Source organism: Artemia sp. Qi Xiang Cuo, chromosome 16, assembly GCF_049724085.1.
Source record: "Artemia sp. Qi Xiang Cuo chromosome 16, ASM4972408v1, whole genome shotgun sequence".
NCBI classification, from domain to species: domain Eukaryota; kingdom Metazoa; phylum Arthropoda; class Branchiopoda; order Anostraca; family Artemiidae; genus Artemia; species Artemia sp. Qi Xiang Cuo.
The window spans coordinates 54,168,484-54,186,276 of record NC_142809.1 but is presented as its reverse complement, the minus strand read 5'-3'; the positions used below and the strand labels follow the sequence as shown (position 1 = coordinate 54,186,276).

At 36.1% G+C, this 17,793-nt stretch overlaps 1 protein-coding gene across 3 annotated transcripts in view; it reads right to left on the bottom strand.

Annotated features, from left to right (window-relative positions):
* The window catches only part of Crag (DENN domain-containing protein Crag), a 167,864-nt gene that overhangs the window by 116,318 nt on the left and 33,753 nt on the right, over nucleotides 1-17,793 (bottom strand). For all 3 annotated transcript variants that reach the window (XM_089102130.1, XM_089102132.1, XM_089102131.1), the window contains exon 6: nucleotides 4,901-5,073. In XM_089102130.1, the coding sequence (XP_088958256.1) occupies nucleotides 4,901-5,073 (173 nt within the window). The remainder of the gene's footprint in view (nucleotides 1-4,900; nucleotides 5,074-17,793) is intronic.

The following is a 17,793-nucleotide window of genomic DNA, read 5'->3' as shown; positions in this document are numbered from 1 at the left end:
TTGTTATTTATTTTATTTTCTGTTTGTTTTGGGTGTCATTTATATATCAATGCAGATTTGTGGTAGTTTCACGCTTGGTAGATTATTTGATTTTATTTTTGCTCATTTTTGTTTTAATGGAATTCTTTACTTTTCTTTGAAAATCTAATTTTGTGGAAAGTTTTTTTTTTAATTAATCTAACAGGTAGATACAAACAGTTGTAAAATAAAAATAGGATTTTTTTTGTCTGTGTATTGAAATTCTAAAGTCACCCTAATAGCGTAATACTACAGATTGAATCTGGCCTAAGGTTTATGTATTTTTGTATGAATGTACTTTTGCATATTTGGATTTTCTCTCTTTCCCCCATCTGATTATTTTGGGCACGTGTTTTTGCAATTCTTCGCATTTACCTAGATATTTTTTTCCCCTTTCGCTAATATCTAGACTTTTTTTTGTACTTTTGTCTTAAAGCCACCACACTCTAGATCTTGTATCGCGATCTTGACACAATAACCGGTTTTCATGGTCTTTATACCAGACAATATGAGCTTTGGCTCGGTGGGAAACTACATTGTAGCTACAGTATGAAGCTACAGTGCGGTTAGATTAGGTTAGTTTAGGTTACGTATTTAATATAATAGGGTCTGGGTAGCCCCCCTTCCATAATTCTTTGTTGTAGTTTTCATAATTGTGTTGACAAAGTATTACATTTTCGTCATATTTTGTTTTATTTCATTAGCAGTAACCAAACTTCACTTCTCGACAGCAGGTGAGTGTGGTAGCTATAAGACACAAGTAGCATTTTTTTTTTTCTTCAATTCATGTTATAAGCACTGCCAATATTTAAGGCCAATCTTTGTTCGTTTCCAGTTTGGGAATTCAATTCAGTTTCCAGTTCAATTCAACCTGACTTAATCCAAGATTTAAATGCGGGTTCAACTAAACATGGGTAGAGGCGCACGGGGTTACGATAAACGAGATTTAGTTGCATAGGATTGATTTAGAGAGGGGTTCAGCTGAGCGAGGGTTGAGTTGAACAAGGTTGATTTAAATGGGATTTCAGTTACAGGCACACCCCGTAAAATATATTGAGCAAAATGCAAAAAATAGATATATTGCTGGGTTGAATTTTTAAAGAAAAATATCGACTATAAAAAAAGGAATATGGCGTCGCAATAAATAACAAATTTACAGGCGCTGAAGATCTGAGCTGCCTACTATAGCGAGTGAATCGAGCAGATGGCTGAATGGTCGAAGGCCCAAGAGTGTCATTGGCAAGGAACGAAGGCCCGTACAAGCGGAGTGAGGTGACCCGGCCTGTCTAGAGAAACCAATTCTGTGCGTCTATGTTTGTTTGGGGGTACACTGTTCCCTTTGCACTGAAAAATAGTCAAGATAATCAAACAAGTCAAGTTAGAAACACGAAAGTTTAAATAGATTAATTTTGGAACCATGTGAATGAATATAGGTTATAAAAATCCTAGAAAAAAATGAAATGTGATTTCATACAAACAACCATTCGTGAACCGAAGGACCGAGCTGCCAAAGGCAACAAGAGAAGCATTCGTAGACATGCGACTACCGGCTATCCGCAAGGAACAGAGGTCTGAAACCGTTCACGAAGCGAAAAGCCTGAGGGAGCTAGTAGATCAACTGAAATTGGACGTCAGAACAAGACCGACTGAAGATTTTCGTAGAGAGGAGTCCAGATTTGCCAACTGTGGCAAGGGGAGGGGCGACACGAGGCGAGAAACCCGGCGAACCCAGGTTTTCGCTAGCCGGGTAGTTTTGTATGTTTTTCATATAATTTGACAAATTTGAATACTACTTTTGAAGATAGCCCCCCCCCCCTCTCTCGTCCCTATAAAATGTTACGTACAGGAGCAAATAACAGGGGGAGAGAAAGACTACGTTGTTTGCAGATATTTTCATGAGCCTCCTCTTTACAACTGCTTACACTCCAGTCCACAACTTCACGCTTGACACTAGGCCATTGTATAGCGTATACAAAGAAAGTACAGAGTTAAGACTAGGAGGTAATGTTACACGTTCAAAATACACCACGAATAAATAGTTGACAACCCTTGGCAAGTTTTAGCAAACTTGTTAATGCGTTTCGGTTGCTGAAAATGATCTTTCAATTAAATAGCATAGTGGAACCGTGTCTAATAAAAATTCAAGCGTCGTCTGTTCAAAGCTGATTCCGGATGCCGGTGGCGTGTTGATTATCGTCCTGATGATTCACCTAAGCAGATTTAAATACCGCACCTGCCTTTTATAGTAGGATATTTATCAACAAAGTTAAAGGGAAAGCGGAAGCAACTGCTATCGCATTTAGACAGGAGAATCATTAAATTTGATACATATATTTCAAAAGTGATGAGCTCTCGTTTTTCTTATTAGCGATCTTGTCTTTCTCTTTTTTTTTATTAACGATTGGTACCACATGTTTACTAGGAGAGATTTGATGGTTCTTCTGAAACGATACGACTTGCATCAGTTAGGATTTTCTCCCAATGACTTCTAAATGTAGTCAGTTTGCTTGGAAATCTGTGGAAGTGATGGCGGAAATTATTAAACATTACTGAACCAGCTATAATTTATTTCGGTACTGGAGACAGTACCGAAATATCGGACACAGCGAAGAAGTCAAGTTTGGTTAATGCTCATGAAATAAAATAAAATAGGATGAATATATAGTAGTTTATAAACAAATTTGAGCTATATATTTGCACTTTAGGGGGGGGGGGTTAAAGCATAGCATATATTAAACAAGTAATCTAACCTAGGTACCTTCCCCCCTAAACCCCAAAAAACAACAGTTTAAATATCGTAAACGAAATGAAAACCACGCTTTGCATTCCATTTCTCTATAGCGGTCTCTTGCGAATAACCCGTTTGGCAGGTTTCGTCTCTCATTTCCTTCATACAATATATATAGCGGTGTCCACATAACACACCAGTACCTTTATTTCTAGGTCAAGCAGAATTGGAGGGACGGGAATTCTAAAAAACAGTAAAAATGAAGACAAACCGGAAAATTGTATGAAAAAGCATGATAAACTACAAAATCGTGGAGCTTTGTCAGGTCCTTGCGTCGGGTATACCAAGTGCATCCAGTAAAGATAAATGACCTAGTGCGTAACCCCATGACTAAGACCACAGAGAAACACAGTTTCAAGGGGAAGCACACTTTATGAAATCACCTACACCAGGTTGTACATGCCGAGCGTGGCGAAACAGTGAGGCATACGTGACGTTTTGAGATGTATACCAAGTAGTGGAAAGTGGGGCCCCATCGCAGAATTAAAAGCTTTTATTTCATTTTACGAGATTAATGCGAGGGGTCGCCCAATTTCCCCACCTGGTGTATATCTCAGAGACAGTCCTTGCACCGTATGCAACACAGTTACACTACGCATGACACAGTCCCTGCAGCACTTGGTACATTCCTCTCAACGCCTGGAACAGTTCCACCAAGCTTCGCAGGTGCCACCTGATGCAGGCCTCGGGGAGTTGGCCCTCCGTCGGATTAATTTTTCTTACGAAAAAACTAATTAGCTTTTGAAAAGGCGGGGTCACTCATCTTTCCACAAACTGCATTTCTTTGTCTGTATAGTTTTTTTTTTTTTTTGCTCAGCATTAGCTGACCGAATTTTAGAAGGCGCGGATATTTATCTCTCCAAAAATAAAAAAATGTGATTGGCTTTCAAAAATACGTCATAAAAATAAACAATGGAATTAAGCACACTTTTCAACATGGAGATATAAGGTAGAAACCTTTCTATTACTCTTTGTTGAGACCATTACAGAACATAAAATTGAATTATAGCCAATCATGAAGTATAGCTGTTGCTTACTCAGAATTTCTCCACTTTTGACTTGCAGCCTCATAGCATATAAAGGCACTCAAAGAGTTTTTCGTGGGGTGGGGTGGGGGGCTAGAGCTAATTAAATATCCCATAAGTCATAGAATTTGGATCCTTTTTCCAGGAAAGCGGTAAGCTTTTTCCGTTATAGAATATTTTACACTTGATTTATGTGGCATTGAGATAATTGGTGAATAAATTTAAACTGTTGAATTTCACGCAATTGAACCCAAGGAAAATAGATTCTTTTAATGTAGATTGGCCTCTCAAAGATCTTCCTGGAATTTGATTTGGACTCTAGATCGATTCCTTGAAGTTTTATTCGTCTAGGTTATTAAATTTCAAAGGTTTTGTCATCATCAAATTTTGGTCAGAAACCTAGCCATTTTATAAAGTGACTGGTTTTATCGAGGGCCCCCTCCCTTCCTGCCACCTGGTATACATCTCAGAACGCCATGTGCGCGCCAAATATGGCAGTTTCCTCCACACGCAGCACGCGCCACCTGGTGTGCGTGATTTCTGACATTGGGCGCCCCGGTACTTGGGCACTATATCAGTCTAAATCGGCCTTTACAAGGAGACCAGTCACGAAAAACCCGTTTTTTACGGGTTAATTCAAGAGACTACTATAGAGTAATGCAATGCATCGCGGGGTTTTCATTGCGTTACGATATTTAAACTGTTGTTCTTAGGGGTTTAGGGGGGGGGGAGGTACCTAGTTTAGGTTAGGTTACGTATTTAATATATGCTATATTTTACCCCCCATCCCCACCCTTAATGTGCAAATATATAGCCCAAATTTGTTTATAAACTATTAGATATTCCTCCTATTTTATTTTATTTAATTAGCATTAACCAAACTTGACTTTTTAGAAAGGCCCATATAATGCACAAGTACCGGGCGCCCCCCTTAGGTTTTATTATCTTACTAGAACATATAAAAATTTTGTCTCCCTGGAAGATCTAAACCCCGCTGCTCCTGTGAGGCTCTTTCAACTACAGCTTCATCAAATGGAACCTACAAAAGCTATGATACTGGCATAATTACCTTTTCAGAAGCATCACTAACTGTTAACACAAACGTTGAGAAAACCGGCTTTGGTTCAGAAGCAGCTGCTGCCCACGCTTCGATTGTGGCTCCCATTGGTAAACAAAAGAGGGGCACGGATGGTGGAAGAGGATATCGGGATATATCCCGCAAAGGATAACGTGACAACAGCTCTGAAAGACAGAATGATCAGGCAAATTAATTTTTTTTGTTATTTTTAAATTCCCACCTCCTCTCCTCTCGGTGACTTTCAAATTTTCTTTAACAATATCTCATAATTTATTTAATGTCACCTACTCTTTAGGCTAATTAACTTAATTTTTTAGGCTAAATAATTCACATGATAACACTTTTTTTTATTAAACTTATCAATGGGATGCCGCTTGTATCCCTACTAAATATCAATGTAAATTTAAATTGTTTTTCAACAGAGAGACATGAGACCTCATATAGTAATGCATACTAATATTTATGCTGGAATTTCAAAACTTCATCCTGTGTCACTTGCTATTTTCTGAAGTGGTTCCACAGCACCAAACTTATTATTCACTCTAGGCTTGTTATGCATTCAAAACACCCAACCCACAATGGAAGATGATGTGGTTCCATTAAATCCCTTTGAAGATTACCACTGACACAAGCTTAGAGTACCCTGTTTATTTGAGTCTAAAACCTGTGAAAAAATACCTTTCCCATTAAAAATATTGGTCCATTTGAGGGGCCTATTGGACACTGACTCAGTTTGATTTTTGTCATCAGAATTTTTTTGGAGGGGGGATATATACAATTAAAAAAACGCAAAAGAAAACAAGCAATAAACGCCCCTGTATTCGAGGGAGATGTTTTAGAGAGTTCTCAGTTAATATCAAATGTTATAGAGTCTGAAGTTCTTAATATTAAGGCGCAGAAAGAAAATAATTATGTTTTCTTTTTTTCTTCTTTTAATGCAAAAGGGAGGCAAATGTACCTGCATTCGGAGGATAGAGGTATCTAGGAATAAAGTCCAAGATCTGATTTTAGGGTGCAGGAAATTCCCAATATTTAAATGCATCAACACGCAGGAGCATCAACACGCATTGACGTTGCACGCATTGATTTAAAGGCATCAACACGCATTGACGTTGAGAGTGAGAGGTAAAGCAAGAGGACTTTTCCACAAAGAAGGGAGACGACCCAAAAAGAGCAAAAAAATGCTGTTCAGACAAATCTTTCCCTTTTTCCAGGAGCCCCTCTTGAGCCCTGGAAAAGCTTTATCAACCCTTTCAACGTTCTGATTAGACCCCTGACAGTTTGTATTCGGCGTACTGTCCACACAAAAACAAATTAAAGGAATTCCGACAATTAACGGCTTAGAAAAGCGGCGACACAAAATAACAAAAAGGTAAAATATTCCTTACTTCCAAGCAAGGCCGTATCCAGGGGGATATGGGGCTTGCGCCTCCTAAAGGCATATAAACAAATTTTCGATGCGTTTTTTGTACTCCCCCCCCCCTAGAAAAAATAACCACTACATTCCCAAAAAAAAATACTGGATACGGCCTTGTTTCCAAGTCCAAGTTCAACTGTTGAATATTATTTACAATAATTTGTTAAATAGCTTAATTTGCAGTAAATAATTTGTTAATTGACAGGTTTTTCATACTCTATGGTTTTATGTAAATCGTATTATACTTGTATCTACAAGTAAAAGACCCTTCATGTTGTAAAAAACCTTTTGTTGTTATGTTTCATGTCATTTTTCTTACTTCCGTCGTAAAGAAACGGTTTCCATAACAAACGGTGCAACCACGCATTGCATTCCCGGGCGAAGGTAGTGAATCAGAAGATCGGTACCTGCGAAACGCAGACCGTTGGTCAGCATCCGAAAAAGTTTTTTTCTACCAATAAGTTCTTCCGTATTTTTACAAGTTTTTGCTTCGCCTGCCAACATGAACTTGTAATAACGCTCTGTCCACCCAATATGAGATGGCTAGCTCAGTTGCTGCTGTCCAGAAAAAAAGAGCAGTATTTGAAGAGCTGTGTACTAATAGCAGCTTTTTGAGATTTTCCTTCAAAGATTTTCCTTCAAAGACTTCGCGCTCTCCATTATGCAACTTTTTCAAGTGGTATATTTTACGTTTTGAAAAAAAAACAACAAATTTACGTACAAACATATACATGTACAAACACATACAAATAAACATAAACAAGTATAACCAGGGCCGTATCCAAGATTTTTTTTCGGGGGAGGGGGAGGTTCCCCTCTCATGCCCCCTCTTTCCCCAAACACATCCAATCAAAATTGTCAGATAGCCATTTTGTTCAACGTAGTTGAAAGTTCTGGAAATTAGGTCTTTGAGAATGACAACCCCCCAAACCACTCAGGGCAAGGTTTGTAAGTTATGACCTGCGGTTATATAAGGTTTTTTATAGAAAGCATTGTCATAGAAACCTGAAAAGGGGCTCATTAGATTGGAAATTAAATTTTAGATTGGATTTCAATAGTCGAAAGTGATCGGAGGGCAATTAATTCCCCTTCCACGCCAAACATTTCTCCAAATACATCCAGTCAAAAATTTGAGATTGTCATTTTTTCAACGTAATTGAAAGGTCCGGAAATGATGTCTGAGGACGACAAACCCCCCACAGTCCCAGGACAAAGGTTGTAAGTTAGGCCCTAGGGGCATATAAGATTTTTATTTAAAGTGTTGTCGTAATAACTTCAACAAAGGCTCATTGAATTGGGAATTGAGAGGGATAGTGCCCTTATTTATGGTCAAAAGCTATTGGATGGCGAATGCCCCCCCTCCACGCCAATCATTTCCCCAAACACTTCCGTTCAACATTTTGATATAGCCTTTTTGTTCAACGTAGTTGAAGGGTACAGAAATTACCTTTATAAATATGACAACCCCCCCCCCCCCAAAGCCTTCAGAGCTAAGTTTATAAGTTATGCCTTGGGGGCATATAAGGTTTTTTATAGAAAGCATTGTCGCAAAAGCATCAAAAAGGGCTCATTCAATTGGAAATTGAGAGGGCTATTGCCCTATTTAATAGTCAAAAGTAATCGGAGGGAGAATTATCCCCCCCAAGCCCATCATTTCCCCAAACATTTCCGATCAACATTTTGTTTAACTTAGTTGAAAGGTCTGGAAATTATGTCTTTGAGGATGACAACCCTCCCCCCATAGCTCTCAGGACAAGGGTCGTAAGTTATGCCCTTGGGGTATGTAAGGTTTTTATAGAAAGGTTTGTCGTAGAAGCTTCAAAAAGGGCTCATTTGATTAAAAATTGAGAGGACCAGTGCATTTTCTATTAGTCAAAAGTGATCAGTGGGCAAATGAGCCCCTCCCCCATCATTTGCACACTTTCAATCAAAACTCCCCCAACACTTTCAATCAAAATTTTGAGATAGCCATTTTGTTCGACGTATTTGAAAGGTCTAGAAATTATGTCTTTGAGGATAACAAATCCCCCCAGCCCTTAGGGAAGGTATAAGGTTTTTATCGAAAGCATGGTCATATAAACTTCGGAGGGGGCTTACTGAATTGGTGATCAGACGCTCTAGTGCTCTTTTTAAGATTCAAAGTGATTGGAGGTCATCTACCCCCCCCCCCCTACACACACACACACGTCGTATTGTCCCGAAATGCATCTAATAGAAATTTTTAGATGGACATTATATTCAAAATAGTCTAAATATCATATAACAAGGATTTTGGGGCTGAAACACACCCCAGAGATTAGGGACAAGGGTTGTAAGTTATGCCCAGGCGGTATTTAAGGTTTTTTATGGAAGGGATGGTTGTTTAACTTGCATCTAATAGAAATTTAATAGAAATCTAATAGAAATGCATCTAATATAAATTTTGAGATAGCCATTATATTCAAAATAGTCTAAATATCATATAACAAGGCTTTTGGGGTTGAAACAAACCCCAGAGATTAGAAACAAGGGTTTTAAGTTATACCCAGGGGGTATTTAGGGTTTTTTATGGAAGGGATGGTTGTTTAACTTTAGAAGAGGCTCATTTGGTTGAAAATTGACACTTCTAGTTCCTTTTTAAGCGTTAAAAGTGATGGACGGTATTTAGACCCACTCCCTCTTCTATAACCCTTCCTTTACCAAACGTATTTGATTGAAATTATGAGATAGCAATTTTTTTCCAAATAGTCCATAGAACATATAATAATGCCTCTAGGGATGGCACAACCTCCCAGCGCCCTGGGGATAGGATTGTAAGTTATTTTATGAGGGCATACAAGGTTGTTATTGAATGGGCGGTCGTATAAATATCAGATAAGGCTTATTTGATTCGAAATCTGAAGTTATAGTGCCCTATTTAAGAGTCACAGTGATTTAAGGTCAAGCAGCCCCCCCCCCCTCCACGCTCAGCATTTACCTTAGCACCTCCAATCAAAATTTGGAGATACAAAATTTATTCATCGTAGTTGAACGTTTCGGAAATTATGTCTCTGAATAATATACCCTCCCCTTCCTACAGCTCTCAGGGAAAGCGTTGTAAGTTATGCCCTTGGGGCACATAAGGTTCTTATAAAAAGGATGGTCGTATATGCTTTAGAGGGGACTCATTAGATTGGTAATCACAAGTTCTTGCCCTTTTTAAGTCAAAGTGATCAAAAACACGTCGTGTTTTCCTGAGATGTGTCCAATAGATATTTTAAGACACTCCTTTTATTCAAAATAGTCCAAAAATCATAAAACAAGGCTTTTGAGGTTGATAAAAACCACAAGAGGCTGAGGCCGAGGGTTGTGAGTTATGCCCCTGGAGTATTTAAGGTTCTTATGGAAGGGATGGTTGAATAGAGTTTAGAGGTTGCTCATTTGGTTGAAATTGGAAGTTTTGGTTCCCTGCTAAGAGTCGATAGTCATGGAGGTCAAATAGACCCCCTCACCCAACTACCCCTCTTTTCAACAAATGCATCTGATTAAAATTGTGTTCGATGACCGTTTTGTTCAAAGTAGTCGAAATAGTCTATAACAATGATTCCAGGGTTGAAACAAACCCCCAGAGCCCCCGGACAAGGGCGGTAAGTTATGCCCTGGGGGCATATAAGGCTTTTATGGAATGGGGGTCGTATTAGATTCAGATGTATCTCATTTGATTTTAAATTGGAAGATATAGTCCCCTTTTTAAGAGTCATAGTGATCTGAGAGACCCCCCCCCCACGCCCATCGTTTCCCATAACAAATATCCAAACAGTTTTGAGACATCAAGTTTTTCAGCATTGTTGAAAGGTTCAGTAATTATGCGTAGTAATAGTAGTAGTAGCAGCAGTAGCATTAATAGCAGTATGCAAATAACACCTCTTTTCAACATCCCTTTCGACACAAATTTTTAACTTAATACCATCAACCGGTCCTGAAGCAGTGGTGATACGTCCTCTTAACAACTTATTTGGGCGTAGTGTGTTTCAATTTATTTCAATACAGTTACCCAAAATTTTTAGCAATACAGTTGCCCAAAATTTTCGCCTTAATACACTTAGGTTTATTAATTGTAGTAGTAGCACCAGTAAATATAGTAGTAGCAGTTGAAGACATTTAATAGTAGTAATAGCAATAGTAGCAGCAGTTGTAGGAGTAGAAGAATTAGTATTAGGATGCAAAATATTGTCTTTTGGTTAGTTCAACATCCCCCGCAACAAGCGTTGTAAGTTTTAATTTCACACACGAAACTGTTCCTAAGATATTGCTGATATGCCCTTTTAACAACCTGCATACGGATGGCAGGTTGTCATCCGTACAATAGAGATACTCTCAAAATTTCGTCTTCATAATATCATAGGTTATGGATTTTGAGCTAGCCAGAAGACACTGTGTGCATTCATTTAATACTGCTTCTACGGTTACTGTAACTAACGACACTAATGGCATTAAGTTGAAACTTTTAGGGAACGTTTAGGAAGTTTCAATTAAACGAAAAACCTACATGCATGCAGGTATTAAAAGGGCATATAAGCATCATAGGGCATATAAGGACATAGGCAGCGATGCTCTGTCATAGCTAGTAGTATCATTGATATTTTAAAGGAGCTAAATTGATTGAAAATTAAAAGTTCTAGTGCCCTCTTATGCTCTAGCATGATATCATTGACATTTTAAAGGAGCGGATTTGATTGAAAATTTAAAGTTTTAGTGCCCTCTTAAGCGTCAAAAGTGATTGGAGGGCAGCTCACAATTTTCCAGACACTTCCAATCAAAATTTTAAGACAGCCTTTTTTTAATCATATCTGAATGGTCTAGTAACTGTATCTCTAGGCTTATTTGATAGGTCAACCCCCCACAGCTATGAAATTTGCCCATTATTCTTAAAAACTAAATGTTGCTTTAAAATAAATCAAAACACACTGTTTGTATCATGGTTGCCAATAAGACATCTCAGCAATATACCAAGAACGACTGAGGGTATTAACTTCAAATTTTCGGGGGTACTTCTATTATTACTCTTGCTCTTATAATTTTATTAAATCAAAAGAGTACAAGTGTATCCAGGCTGTGAAAGAGCACTGATATATTTTTTTGGAAATGGTATTAACTTTTAATTATCAGGTCAACTAGAGGATGCATATGACTAAATTAAACACTGCTATGTGTCTCATTATTTTCAAAAGAGTTTATGTTGTTAAAAACTGCTGAAAAAATTTCTCCAGCATATAAATAGCAGGCCAAACTATAAGTTCTTAAAGGAAAACCTGAAAGATTCAAACTATTATTTTTTTTTCCTTGAAAAAGATATGTCAATATAAAACGAACAGAAATTAATTTAAAAAAAAAAAACACTTTCTTCACAAAACAAGTTTTTCAAAAAAAGTAAAGAATTCCATTAAACCAAAAAAGAACAAAAATAGAATGAAATAATTTACCAAGCATACAAATACCACAAATCATTATCAATAAATAAATGAATGTGCAATTAAATAGCAAAAATTCAAATGAATGCACATTGTCAGTTTAATATACATATGCTGATACTTATTCCTTAAAATTTTAATTAATTTTTGGTTTCTTAAAGTTATAAAAGTGAAAACATTTAAAAGATTTTTTCAGTAAAGTACAAATTGCATTCTTGCTTTTGGAAAGCATAGGGGTTTTGAACCCTACTCATATTAATTTCTGCTCATTTTGAGCTTGACTCCGTTCAAACTCAAATTTTAATTTCCGTTCGTTTCGGGTTTCATTTATTTATTGATACTGATTTGTGGTTGTTGTATGCTTGATAGGTTATTTGATTCTATTTTTGTTCATTTTTAGTTTAATGGAGATCTTTACTTTTTGTGAAAAACTTATTTTGTGGAAACAGTTTTTTTTAATTAATTCTAATAAACATAAACAATGTCTTCATATCTTTTTTAAAGTGGAACATTGCCTTGACGTGTAAATGACATGATCAACCATGCACTTATTCCGGGTTACCTACAATGTTTACTATTACTAAACTACTGGCACATATTTTATTTGTGGTTTTGATTCAGTCAAGGGGTTACCCATTCCCCGCCACCTGGTGTACGCATCAAAAATAGGTTTATGTACATTTTTGCGACCTTTTTATTAGGCAAAATTTCGGAAGGGGATAGTGTTCAAACGCAGTAATCCCCCTACTAGATACGGGCTTACCAACTCCTGTTTCTGGCCATTTCCGTTCTTCTTGAGTTTGAAATGATTATTTATTTTAATTTCCGTTTTCTTTTTCTTTCTTTCTTCTTTAAGATTTATTCATTATCAATACACATGCAATTATACACTGTGCTAATCCCCCCCCCCAAAGGCTCCTTAGCCTTTAGGAAACGTTCGTTTTAGGATTAATTTATTTCAACTATAGCAGTAACCTATCTGTTATCTTTACGTTTTTTATATAGCAAAGATATCTTTACGTTATCTTTACTTCGGGTTTTGTTGTTGTTTGTGAATGTGTTTTATTTTTTTCTTTAATAAAACCTTTTTTCTCAAAATGTTATTGTTCATTTTAATTCTTGGTCGTTATGGGAATCATTGATTCGTTGACAGTAATTTCTGGTCGTTGTAAGTGTGCATTATTGTATGACTATTTCTGCTCATCTTTATATGGCTCTTTGCTTTCAAAATATTTTTGTTTTTACTGAAAACCGTCCAAGCCCTGTCTACATACCCTGTAAACAAGGCCGTATATAGGATTTTATTGGAGAGGAGGGGGTATTTTTTCGGAAGGGGAGTGGGTTACGAAAAAACCTTAAACAACACATCATAAATTTGTTTATATGCATTGTTGTTACGTTTTTACGAGTCCGACCAACATTTCGGGGTGAAGGGTCAAACCCCCTAGCCCCCCTAGAAACAGTCTTGCCTGTAAGTCACATTCCAGTAAGAGACTAAAAAATGCATCCATTAACGGGTGTCATGAACCGATACAGCCAAAATAAGCTTTAAATTTAAGTTCTACATAGGTTTTTTTTTTTTTTTTTTGACCTGGGTTCAGGAAATAAAACTATACGGTCAAAACCGAAATTCAGAACAGAACGGTTAATGATAGAACTGTCTGAATTCAAGGAGTGCAACCAAGTGTGTAGCCAGGATTTTGGTTCGGGAGGGATTAAAAAAAAGGCTTTAAAACATATAAAAAAAAATTTTTATATGCATTTTTTGGTCACATTTATACGAGTTGGACAAAAAATTCAGGAGGGAACGAGGGTTCAAACCCAGTCACCACCACCCCCTGGATACGGCCTTGAGTACAACATAGATGCAATGAAACGTTAATATGGGCAAAGTTTTGGCAAAAAGTAAAACCAAAAACTGCAAGTAGTTTTGTCATTATTCATGTTGCATGCTGCGACTTCAATCAGTGGCTAAGTAGGACTATGGCGTCGTACTTGTGGAATCAGTTTTTGCTCGTTGCTTCAAGACTTGGAGTTAAAACCTTGATTTCAGAGCTTGGTTTTCTCGGAATTAAAACCTTGATGTCAGAGCCAGGAGCATAACTTAACGTACTTAAGAGTTAGAGTCGCTGAACATACAAAAATAATCTTGACTTATAAACATGGTCAAAATTACTCCAATTTTTAATTAAAAGCCCCAAAAAAGTACAGTCTGAAAACGGCAGTGCTACCAAATGCAACAGGCCATGTTCCGCTAATTGCCAGATTTCACCTTGAAACTAAGTTTTTGGGAGCTCTAAGCTTTTTACACTCTAAGTTTTTTTGAAGATCTAGGATCAAAGGTACCCTTTTTCCTTAATAGAAAACCTTATATATAAACAATGAGCTACTTCCATAATTTACAATCCTTGCACCTGGGCTGCGTGAGAGGGGAGGGGTGGGGTTGTGAACCCCGGACGCATCGTTGTTTTAGCTTTGGACTATTTTGAGTAGAATAGCTATCTCAAAATTTTGATCGGATGCCATCGGGGAAAAAGGGTATGGAGGGGTCTTCACGCCAAAGTTGCCAAGTACTTTTGAAAAGCTTCTTAGACCCTTGTTTAGGAAGGTAAGCGGGTCAAAAGTCATTAAAATGGTCAAAAGGCTTATCAATTATCCATCCAGGGATCCAATGGATAAAAGAACCAGGAGAGCCGGTTTAATAGAGGAAAAATTCCGTCAAGCGGACGCTAATTTAAACTAATAGTCAAGAATATTTTAACGAAAAAAGGTGCGCTAAATCCCTTTCTCAACGATATGGGGGGGGGAGGTAATTTTGGGACATAATTCAGTTCTGTTGAATGTAAATTTAGTACCCAAATAAGGCAAAACAATTTTCTTGGTATGTAGCAAACATTTTCCCCTGTCTATGGCAGGTTTATATACTAAAACACATTTGAGTCAAACTCGGTTCCACGTCTGTGCTTACCTGTTCTCCGTGCTTCTGGTGAACACAAAGTGCCAAATGTTCTTTGTAGTTTTAAAGGCCTACAACTCTTGTTGCACTCAGTACATGTCTTTAGGGAGCTGTCTGGATTTTTTTTTTAGAAAGGTTGATCCAAACAAAGCATTTTTTGAGCGATCTATTTTAATAAAGTAAAATTTCAGTTCCTCACTGAAGGAGAGCCGAAAGTCCATCACAAGGGACAAGATTATTAAGTCTTGAGCTTGGTTATCTATTGTCCCCTTTTAGTAAAGAAGGCATATTTATTGTTCCCTTTTAGTAAAATTGAAAGAACAAAAAGTACTACTACACGTGATTTGTTTGTGTCTTTACCATTAACTTTGTGATTTTACTGAGTAAAACTTGATGAATTGTTGGTTTTGTTTCTCCTTCTTCTCAGAGATAAACCTGAGTTTCCTCCCTTATCATATTCCCATACTCTTTGACTTGCGTCATGAACGTATTTGACTAAATCTGACCTTTTTTATGATTTCGACGCTTTAATGTTTAAAAAACTAACGATTTAATTACATTCTACAAGGGAAAAGACTGCGCTAAGACATGAGTTTTTTTTTTTACTTATTCAAAGAAAAATATATATTTTTACTATAAGATGTATAATATACATGTATAACATAAGGTACTTGTATGATATAGCGCTGACCACTCAAGTTGTTCATCCATTGACACATTGTAGAACCGGTTTCTTTCGTTTGTTTCTTTAAGCTTAGCATGAGACAAGACAAAGAGAAGTGACAGAATAGATGGAAAATATATAATTTGGGTTATATATTTGCACATTATTATATATTTGCACATATTATATATATATATATATATATATATATATATATATATATATATATATATATATATATATATATATATATATATATATATATATATATATATATATATATATATATATATATATATATATATATATATATATATATATATATATATATATATATATATATATATATATATGATTATATGATTATATATGATTACATATATATATATATATGGATCCAATGGATAAAAGAACCAGGAGAGCCGGTTTAATCGAGGAAAAATTCCGTCAAGCGGACGCTAATTTAAACTAATAGTCAAGAATATTTTAACGGAAAAAGGTGCGCTAAATCCCTTTCTCAACGAAATGGGGGGGAGGTAATTTTGGGACATAATTCAGTTCTGTTGAATGTAAATTTAGTACCCAAATAAGGCAAAACAATTTTCTTGGTATGTAGCAAACATTTTCCCCTGTCTATGGCAGGTTTATATACTAAAACACATTTGAGTCAAACTCGGTTCCACGTCTGTGCTTACCTGTTCTCCGTGCTTCTGGTGAACACAAAGTGCCAAATGTTCTTTGTAGTTTTATAGGCCTACAACTCTTGTTGCACTCAGTACATGTCTTTAGGGAGCGGTCTGGAATTTTTTTTTAGAAAGATTGATCCAAACAAAGCATTTTTTGAGCAATCTATTTTAATAAAGTAAAATTTCAGTTCCTCACTGAAGGAGAGCCGAAAGTCCATCACAAGGGACAAGACTATTAAGTCTTGAGCTTGGTTATCTATTGTCCCCTTTTAGTAGAGAAGGTATATTTATTGTTCCCTTTTAGTAAAGTAGGTATATTTATTGTTCCCTTTTAGTAAAATTGAAAGAACAAAAAGTACTACTACACGTGATTTGTTTGTGTCTTTACCATTAACTTTGTGATTTTACTGAGTAAAACTTGATGAATTGTTGGTTTTGTTTCTCCTTCTTCTCAGAGATAAACCTGAGTTTCCTCCCTTATCATATTCCCATATTCTTTGACTTGCGTCATGAACGTGTTTGACTAAATCTGACCTTTTTTATGATTTCGACACTTTAATGTTTAAAAAACTAACGATTTAATTACATTCTACTAGGGAAAAGACTGCGCTAAGACATGAGTTTTTTTTACTTATTCAAAGAAAAATATATATTTTTACTATAAGATGTATAATATATATGTATAACATAAGGTACTTGTATGATATAGCGCTGACCACTCAAGTTGTTCATCCATTGACACATTGTAGAACCGGTTTCTTTCGTTTTTTTCTTTAAGCTTAGCATGAGACAAGACAAAGAGAAGTGACAGAATAGATGGAAAATATATAATTTGGGTTATATATTTGCACATTAGGGGGGGGGGTTAAGTATTTAGACAGTGTGAAGATAGAAACAATTTTTACTTAATAGCATGCAGAATAATTGTACCTAACACATTTTGCATGCAGACCCAATATACTTTACCCCCACCCCCCGAATGTGCAAATATATAACCCAAATTTGTTTCTGAAGTATTACATTTTTATTATACTTTTATATTTTTATTATACTTTTAGGTGAAAATACATTTCACCTAACTTCACTTCTTGAGTGATCGGCGCTATATCATACAAGTACCTAATATAATATAATATATATATATATGTATATATATATATATATATATATATATATATATATATATATATATATATATATATATATATATATATATATATATATATATATATATATATATATATATATATATATATATATATATATATATATGTATATATATATAGGCCTATATGTGACTTTTTCTATGAAGTATTCGGCTTAAAGAGGACATGGCTCGAACGGTATTACCCCAAATGACATCCCTGTTTATGATGTATTTCCTGGGAGGGGGGCCTTTGGGTTAATCCTGAAAGGATTTCCAGTCCCTCAATATGTTATACAGGGAGGAAGACACTAAACGGTAATAATAAATTAGCCAGAACTAAACTACAGTACGAGTGAATGTCAAACGATTTTTCATTGTCTTTTTTAATATAGCTGACTATTGTAACTGATCATCACTCTGCATGAAACCCAAGACACCAAACTTTTTGTCCATCCTCGGGTTGCATATCTGGAGAATCAAGCTACAAGAAAAAAAGGAAACTGTAATATACACGTATTTTTGCATAAATAGAAAAAATGCTATTTTTATTACACCATATTCTAAACGAGGAGGACACGTTGGCAT